Source organism: Ixodes scapularis, unplaced genomic scaffold (assembly GCF_016920785.2).
Source record: "Ixodes scapularis isolate PalLabHiFi unplaced genomic scaffold, ASM1692078v2 PGA_scaffold11__112_contigs__length_91849675, whole genome shotgun sequence".
NCBI classification, from domain to species: domain Eukaryota; kingdom Metazoa; phylum Arthropoda; class Arachnida; order Ixodida; family Ixodidae; genus Ixodes; species Ixodes scapularis.
The window spans coordinates 17,291,278-17,300,719 of NW_024609837.1; the positions used below are offsets into that span (position 1 = coordinate 17,291,278).

The following is a 9,442-nucleotide window of genomic DNA, read 5'->3' on the forward strand; positions in this document are numbered from 1 at the left end:
CATGGCGAAAGCTTCGCTGGAGTGCACTTGAGGTTAACAACCTACTCCTTAAGACTTCGGTCCCGAAGTTGCCACCTTAAATGGGCATAAACAGTCTTCAGTATAGTTCAAGAAATCTAACAACAAATACTTGAAAGAAACTTTGCCAACAGATTCCTTAAGGGGTATTCACACGAGGGAGAAATCTCGAGGATTTCTTAGCGGCATGCGCATCCCGCGACAAAAACGTCAGGCTTTGCGGTGTGCAAAAGCCTCGCGTTTTCGTCTCGTGATGCGTGATGCGTGTGAGTACCCCTTTAAATTCAGGGATATTATAGAACAAGCTATTCTAGTGATAGGTGAAATAAATAATCAGATAATGAATGTGTATTCCTTTTCATTTCTTTCCACCGATAGTATTTTAAAGGGATGATACTTTTACGTAGAGTACTCACTAATATATTAAAGTAGTGGACAATAATTTATCTGAAACATGTAGTTTCAAAGTGTGCGTTTAAAAATAGGTATTTTGTACACAAAGAAACATTTTTAGAAGTACCTAAAAAATAATATTTGACACAGCTCCTGTCCGATTTTTTTAAAATTCTAATACTGAGTACGCGAAGCAAAACTACCTCTAATGTTAACATGATTAACTTAAAAAAATAAAAGCGCGAGAAATTATTACTTGTTGAATAACGCAATGAATAATTAATCTGACTCTATTAGTTTGCCATAGAATTTCAAAGATCACAAGGCATGTGTTAGCGAAACTACGTTTGAGTATGCATTTTTATTTTTTTCTAATTATTAGAAACCCGTTTAGTAGCCACAATGCTTGACACTGCAGAACCAAGGCCTTATATCAATAACTTGTAAAAAAGATCTTTCGTGCTGCTACAGATATATAAGCGACCACGTGTTAAAAAAACACTTTCTTGCTGCTTATTTATGCCTATTAGCTCGAGCCTAAATGTAACGTTAAACTTTGCTACTCTAATGCACTGAGTATCAACCGAAATACGAATGACGCTAAATGTTTGCAGTTCTCAATTAATGGGAGTTTGTTCCTGGCTTAGTAAAAGAATCAGGCGTAACGTACAGTATAAGCGTTACAATTGCACTAAAAGGGAGGCTGAAATTAAGTGTTACTTTTTCGAAATTCCAAGACAATGTTCAGTCAATAGAAGGAATCATAAAAGACCAAGTTCTCAGAATTCTAAAAGACCAAGTCACGCAACTTTGCGCTGCAACAACGTATCGAATGTTTGGGAGACTGGAAAAACGTGTTCCTCCCCGGAATAATGATTTACTCATAGTTGTATTCTCAACCTCGGCCGAAATGTGGCACTAGTAGATGGGACCAGATGTCAAAGCTTCACAACTTACCATTATTTGATAAAGACAAAAAGAACTGCGATTTTGGAAAGTTTGATTGAAATTTCGATCAACGGAGTTTTTCAATGCCTGGGACTGAATGGCGGACGCTATCAGGCACGCATCCGATTTTCTTATTATTACAAATCACTAATGACTTTTGATTTATATCGGCCTTATTTCCGAAAGTGTGGTATCTTGCTACAACTAGTGCTACTTGTGGGTGGAGACTAAAAGTTCGACGACGCGTGATTTATTTTAGGGGTGAAAAATAATTCCATTTTCCCACACACCTTTTTTTCATGCAGTGTAAAAGTTTTATGATTGTTGTCTGTCCATGTCTATAGCACTAACTTGTCGTTTCACAGAACCATGATTTCACTCGAGTCAGACCTATTATACGTGTTAGCAAATTAATCTAGCTCATCCGATTGGCATCGGCGAGTTACGCATTTCAGCATTCAAACTCAGCTCCGAACACCGTCAAGTCTGTCATTCCTTGCCTTCCTGCTCCGACGATTTGCACGAATGATATCTCCTCACGAACTAGGGATCCTGGGGCGTGGAGCCTCTGGGACGGTTTGCGTACTTCTGGAATCCCAAGAAACCACGGTAGTCATCAAGCCCACTGCTCCTGTTCCACGTCTTTTCTTTCCATCGAGTTGAAACCTGAGATATTTCTGGTTTCGGCGGCGTGTCGTGCGGGAAGGCTACGATGATGGCTCCAGGGGTGATGGTTAAGGGGCCATAGAGCACAACGGCCGTGTAGACCACAAACGCGATGACCGACATGGAGTACCCGGGGATCCAGAGGTAGGGCACGGAGAGTTTGAATCCCGAGACCACCATCGTGCTTCCCGAAGAGAAGAGAACGCCGGCCAAGAAGAGCACGATGCGAGACATTCGGTTGGGGTGAAAACTGGCCGGTTTTACCTTGAGCACAGTCTTCAATTCTGCAAACAATGGAAACTTCTAACTTGATGCGAAAAATTAGATTGACTGGCTCACATTACCTAGCTTCCGGGCTTAACGCCATCACACGACCACACACACAAACAAATTTAAGCGAATGTTTGTATAAATTTAGCCACCCTGGGTCGGGTTGTTACCAATCACGATGCAGACAAAATAATTAAACTTCGCATTGACGGGTACGCTATGTGACACTGAAAGCTCAAGTTAAGTTCAATGCATTGTGCACGTGCGTAAGAGCAAGCGCCGCACTCTTTCGGCGGGCCCAAATGTTGATGGGTTGCCGATCTGGAGCTCGCGCTCGTAGAGCAATAAAATGAACTCGTGGTGGGCTGTCATTGCGTTACGCTGCTTTAACTCTGGTCGACGTTGGATACTAAACGAACCGTGAACCTCATATACGACCGTGTGAAACGTCACGCTCAGTAGGACATCGATCGTAGACTACCTTTTTAAGTGAAAAACATATTTTCCGCCAGTTCATTCCCCTAACTTTTCTCGGTAGATCACAATGATTGGCCCTTGCATTACGTATACCGGCGAATGTAGACGCCTGGAAATCTGTTAGGGTCCCCAACAGTGTAAAAAACCACGAGGCGCGGCTTCTTCTTTTCTTTTTTTTCGAGCGTTTTATTTTTTTGCGATTTTTCATTCGGCAGTCTTATTGGTTAATGATTTGGAGCGATAATATCCTCACAGGCTCGCCACGCACTTCGTTTTGAAAGCGCTTATCTACAGCGTTTCACTTTTAGTCCACGCGGAGCCGACACTATGACCCAATGGAGTCACTCAAACAACGGAAAGAAGTGCATCGTCACGATAGATGTCGCCTTTGTGGCGTTTTGCCATCACTGACTGAAACCAATGAAACGCAGTGTATTTTCCCGAGTCCTGCACTTTCTTTTTGTGCCTCATTGGTTGAGCCGCTTGATAGAAAGCACACAAGGACAACCAGTGCCACTATGATGAGCTTTTGCACTGCTTGATCGGCTTTATTGAATCGCGCCGTTGGTTGAGGTCGAACTTCATGTGACACGGAGCATAGTGATTATGCTATGTAGAAACTTCGTTACACTGGTCTTTCACTCTAGTTAAACGGGCGATGATTTCTGACGAAGCTCTTACTTAACTGCGGTAGAGGCAACCTAAGCAACAGTTAGGCTTAAGCGTGGTTCGCAGTCCCAGCCAACTATACACTAGTCTGTACGGGTACCCTTATACGCGATAAGGTGTGTTCGACGTCAGACCTAGCTACGGTTAAAAGGCTGGTTCACGCATCTGCGTTGGTTGCGTTTGCAGGCAACCGAAACGACCGTAACGACAAAGTCGCCGGGACGAGAGTTCGCAACATACAGCGTGGCAAGCGAAGCAAGGAGTAACTTCGCGAAGCGATCCAGGAGCAACAGTTGTTTGCGGAGTTTCCGTCGTTACGGTTGTTTTCGGTTGCACGCGAACGCAGCCGTTGCAAATGTTTGAACCAGCCTCGAAAATGAGCGTGTATCCACGGAGCGTACCCGAGAGGTCAGTCCCGCTCGGCGGTCCGGTCACTTCGGCGAACATGATGATGAGCGTGTAGACGGTCACTCCGAGAACCATGATTCCGAGGCCGGCGCACCACTTTAGTTCGTCGTCCATCGCGACGCCGGTGACCGCGAAGGTGCCGCCGAGAACGAAGAGCAGCGCGCCGGTGATGAGCAGCAGGCGACTGTTCAGCGAGATGCCGTATGAGATAGGCGGCGGCGCCCGGAGCATCCTGGCTTCTGCGCCGGGGAAGGCGACATTAAGCTCCAATCGTTAACTCACTTCACCGATACCACCTAGGAGAAATGGTCTGCATATGGCGTTGTCGTTAGGGTATCTCCGATCCGCTTGAAGCGGCAGACACGCTGGAGCTCGGCAAGAGTCACCGATAAAGTGGAAGACGCGTCCGTCTTGGCATCGCCCGGCGCCGTGCTAACGGTGAGACGCTGCGATGCATGCTCTCGGCAATGCTAGCGAAAGCTGGGCGGAACAGGATAGACCCATTACACTCTGTTCAGCTAAGACTGCTGTCAAAGCTACAAGAGCGAGCTATTCTTCGTTGACCCTTAATCTGAGACTGCAGCCCAAGCCACAAGCATGTGAGCACGACATCGCCGCTTTGAAAAGTTCTTCCAGAACGCGAGCACTCGCGCTATAATTGCACACCTCAAAGCTAGGAGCACGGCTTGGCTTGCAGATTTGGATACAGTCTCAACTTAAGATTGAACGGAGTTTCTAGCCCGTGCTCCTGGCTCTGGGACGTGCATTCCTGTCGCGAGCGCTCGTTTTGTGGAAGAGCGTTTCAACCCAGCGCCCTTGTTTTCTCGTGCTTGCGGCCTTCACTGCAGTCTCAGCTTCAAAACGAATGGAAGGCGTTTTGGGGAGGAGGAAGGGGAGGGGATGAGGATGCGCAGGCAATATTGTCAAGGGGGACCTGACTTTGCTTCACTATAGCATGGTCTATACAGTGTGTCTTAGCTAACTTGTGCCAGAACATAAGCAAATCTGGCACACTAGAGGCGTGCCAAAACAACACGGTGTTCACGACACCGATATCTGCCCTTTTCGATATTATAGTTTCGGAGGTTCTGGCATGAAAACATATGTTCGCGTTTAATGGATCCACGAGCGACCATGAGCGGCTTTTAAACGAAACCCAGTGCTTTTGGTGAGCACGTCGAATGATCTGCCCAAGCACCCCAAACCGGAGATTACCAAAAAGGTGCATTGAGGAAGTCAACCTTATTTTTTGCCATATGCCAAAATAACAAGGTAGCACAAATTGCTTACTTATATTTTTAAACACCAGATTTGCGTGCAAACCTTTTAATACAAAAATTGTAGAGCGTCTTAAGAAGACATCCTATCGTAGCGTTTTCACCGATGTAGCGTTGGTGTGTCTACGTTTTTTGGGTTTTAAAGAAAGCCACTCCAGACAGATAAAGCGGAATTTGCACAAGAAATATATATACATTTTTTTTTAATTTTAATAGCGTATTGTCTTTTCTTTCAAACACGATCGATTTAGATTTAGAAAAAAAAGTCTTAAAAGACAATATTGCGTGATATATGTTGTACTTGATTTACTCCGGCAGTTAAAAAGACTAAAGGACAGGGAGTTCCCGATAAAAGGACCGTGTTTTTTGGCCGGGGTAAATATACTACCATCGCAGAAAGCTCTAACTCCGTAAGGACGTGAAGCTAGCGGTTAGGACAGAACTCAAAGTTTGGGAACATGGCATTACCTGGACCAAAAGATAACTGAAAAGAACGAAATGTTTCTATGAGCCCACGTCCACTAAAACCTAAGAGGCGGTACTCACCGTACGCCATATTTGAAGTGACTGCTCACGGCGCATACTCGGGAGGTGGTCTTATTAAGGGTCTTAAAAAGAGACAATCTTGATGGTGTGGAATGTGCGAGTTAAGAAGCGTTCTGGAAGCTTGTCGTCAATACCTGCTTAGCAGCGGCAAGCTCAGCTATTGCCTCCATAGAATACATTATTTATTGTCAAAAAATAAATTACACTGTCAGAACCTGTATCATACATTTCAAGGAAAAAGAACTTGTCAGCAAGAAAGAAAATATGTCTTACTGATAAATGTTTTTCACTAATATAAATCCCACAAGCGTCCACAGAGTGTTTTCTTGTGTTCACGATATTAGGCTTAGGTGGACCTTGGCTCATAGAAAATGTTCGTTTTCCTCGATTATCTTTTGGTACAGGCAACGTCACGTTCTCAAAATTTCAGGTTCTATTCTAACCGCTAGCGGCACATTCTAACGGAGTTTGAGCTCTCTGCAATGCATATTTTATTAACCTGGGTCAAAAGACCGGTTCTCTTTTTTCCGGGAACTCCCTGTAAATATGCTTCCTTAATCCCCTCTTACACGTAAATACGACTTTAGATAAATTGCTCACGTCCAAACAGTAAACAAAAATTATTGTACGAATAGTTACCGAAGCTGCAATTCGACGCGGCTATCAAAACGGGCATATAGATTTCTAAAGTGACCTCTCGCCGCTTGCTGCACCTTTAGTACCAACAAATTCAGGTGTTCACTCACACTTTGTCAGAAGATGCATGGTTCATGGCGTTGGTTGAGACCGCTGTCGAGCATATGGTTCAGAACACGGCTTCCGAGATGTCCCTGAAAACGAACGTCTGGAATAGAACATCATGGTGCTTCGTCTTCGTCATCTTTTCTATCACCTTTAAGAAAAAAGAACCATGAAATGATTTTTAACTTCTTCCTCCTTACCTTTAATACTCAACTGAAAGCGAAATGAGAAATCATGTGGTCGTGACGTGCTTGAACACAAGAGGCCACGAATCCAAGCTTCCGCCGTGCTTCCTAAGCACACCATAAAACCTGTGATTCTCAGGCGATGATAGGTGCCGTCACGGCACTAATTGGCCAAGAACGCAAATTCAAATATTGGTGGATGTATTCATTTTTGACACGCGCATACATTTGACGCAGTGCAGTCTTTTTCTCGTTCTAATGGTCCATCAAGATAATGTGATGGCCTCACCCGGGCAACATCAAAACGTTTCGGTGTTTTGTTATTTACCACAAGAAATGTTTTGACGGTCCCTGAGCTACAAAAAAAAAAAAAACCTTCTTATGGTCCATCAGTCACCCCCAGAAAATGTTTGATGGTCCACCAGACACCATCAAGTAAGCCTGTCGGACCATCAAAGAAGCTGCTGGGCATCAGAGAAGGTCTGTTGGACCATCAAGAAAATGTGATGGTTTGTCAAGAAGGTGTGATGTTTGATCAAAGAGGTCTGATGGGCCACCAGAAAAGTTTAATGGACAATCAAAACGTTCTGATGGCCTTTTTGATCGAGTCGTGTCCAATACGCACGTGAGCTTGGTTGAGCTGACTTGCTTGGTCATCGCGTATGTATCACAGTGAAAAGGCGGAGAGGTTTTCAAGTAAAAGAGGTACGAAATAGTTGACTATATTTGCAAATTTTCGTACCACAAATTAGGCTATAGGTTTCTACGATCGTGTACTAGATTTATTTTGGAGTGCTGAACGACATGCGATTAGTAAGATTCGAATTTATCCCAGCTAAACATTTAATTTATGGTTCATTAAAGCTGAGAAAGCAGCGAAGCGTGGAAGAGTGATAGAGCCCGGGTAGTGTGTACTAGAAGGTACGAGTGGGACGAGCTATAGGCGCCGTTTATGCTTTCAGTTGTACCTCAAAATGTAGAAAGCGATCTGGTGAAACCAGGCCACTTCGATCGCAGCGCCACCTTTCCTGCGATCAAGCAACGACACAAGTCAAGGACATATAAGCAATATAGCCCCTTAGGTGCTATAATGTATTTTTGTGATTTTGACGCCAGAGGGATCGTCAAAGCACCACGACACAACGACGCCACAACGTCATCGTCGACGACGTTACGCGACGCCAAGATGCTGCCTAAAGGCTGAACTCCATGGGACGAATATGCTGCGAATAAGCGACAAATTTTGTCCGGCGGCTTTTGCTCTGCGCGTGGAATCAACACAGTGGCTGTGACGTCGCGCGCGAAGCGAGCGTGCCGTCGGGTGGCGTTCGCCAGTCCTTCGTCACATAATTCGTTCCATGGAGTTCAGCCTTAAGGCCGTCGTGACATCTTGTCGCGTCAAAGACTGAGACAACTGAGACTTCATGTCGCGTAACGGCGTTGTCCTCAACGGGACGCGATGTCACGACCGCGTCACAACGGCGACTTGATGTCGCGTCACGGCGTCGTGACATCTTGTCGCGTCGAGGACGACGCCATTTGGCGACCTCAAGTAGATGTTGTAACGCGGTCGGGACGTCGCGATGAGGACGACGCCGTTACGCGACATCAAGTCGCCGTTGGGACACGGTCGTGACATCGCGTCGGATTGAGGACGACGCCATTACGCGACATGAAGTCTCAGTTGTAACGCTGTCATGACGTCGCGCGCCACATCGAGGACGACGTGGACGTGGTCGTCGATGTCGAGGTTGACGTTGACGCCCCACGAAACGTCAAACATCGCTATGACGTCACGTTAACATCGACCACATCCACAGCTTAGTGTCGCGCAGACCCACATTCTCCGTAAAATCCAGACAAACACCCTCGTCACACCTGCTCGCCTTTACCTCTTCCGCTATCGATCAGACCCTTCCTGTCCCAACTGCCCAGCTCCCTATGCCAATCAAGAACATTGTCTCCTTCATTGCCCGGTCGCCTACACCACCTCATTTCTTCCTAACCCCCCACCACCCTCCTGGAGTGCATGGTTGGCGTCGCCGCAACTGGAAGATCAGCTCGCCCTGGTACTTCAGGCGGAGGATATCTTGGGTACTTAATCTGTGCTCTAATTAAAGTGATTTTCTCTCTCTCTCTCTCGTCCTGACGTAATTTTGAGCGTCAACGTCACGACGAAGTCTTGACGGGTGTAACGTCGTCGCCTTCGCAAGCATCAGCGTCGACGCGCAGTCATGACGTCATGTAACGTCGTCAACGATGACGTCGACGTCGTGAAGCTGTCGGGACGTCTTCGTGACGTCGAGTTGCGTCATGTCAACAACGACGTCAACGAACTGACACCAAGCGTCCTTATGACATTGCATTGACAAGGACGCCGTCATCTTGACGTTCCGTGACGTTGTCGTCGTCATCATCAATGTCAACGTTGACATCGTCGTCGTTGTCAACACAATATGACGTCATATCGCAGTCTTGATGTCATGTAACACACGTTGTCAACGTCGATGACAACGTTGACGTCAAGGCGTCGTCCTGATGTCGCATGGCGTTGTGACGTCATTTTCGGTCGCAGTGACTTTATGCCAGACATGTACAAATTACTCAAAAAAGGTGGTTAAGTTAGTGAGTATCGACGTCAGAAGTAATTGTAGTTGAGTGGAAATTACGCATTTGTTATAGTAATTGAGTAAACTACAACTACTGTAAAAAAGTAGTGAGTTACTTTTCAAGCTACTTTCAAAGTTACTTTTTTATATTTTTGTGGTAGCAAAATGAACAGCAGTTTTGATCCATGAGAATCCCTTCGAGCCTAAAATAAATGCAATCACTTAATGGCTTATG

The 9,442-nt window shown here is 45.6% G+C and overlaps 1 protein-coding gene across 1 annotated transcript; it reads right to left on the reverse strand.

The window, feature by feature from the left end:
* Positions 1 to 1,902: 1,902 nt before the first annotated feature.
* Positions 1,903 to 4,080, reverse strand: LOC121046486. Its single transcript, XM_040500747.2, has 2 exons — positions 3,843 to 4,080; positions 1,903 to 2,309 (listed from the first exon to the last, which is right to left on the reverse strand). Exons 1-2 carry the CDS (start codon positions 4,078 to 4,080, stop codon positions 1,903 to 1,905), a joined length of 645 nt encoding a protein of 214 aa, XP_040356681.2.
* Positions 4,081 to 9,442: the final 5,362 nt, after the last annotated feature.

What these genes read in the sequence shown, in the direction of transcription:
- LOC121046486 (XM_040500747.2), bottom strand. Translation starts at nt 4,080, where the DNA reads ATGCTCCGGGCGCCGCCGCCTATCTCATACGGCATCTCGCTGAACAGT. An exon ending in GAGCGGGACTGACCTCTCGG is followed by an intron (nt 2,310 to 3,842) that starts GTACGCTCCGTG and finishes CATTGTTTGCAG; the next exon opens with AATTGAAGACTGTGCTCAAG.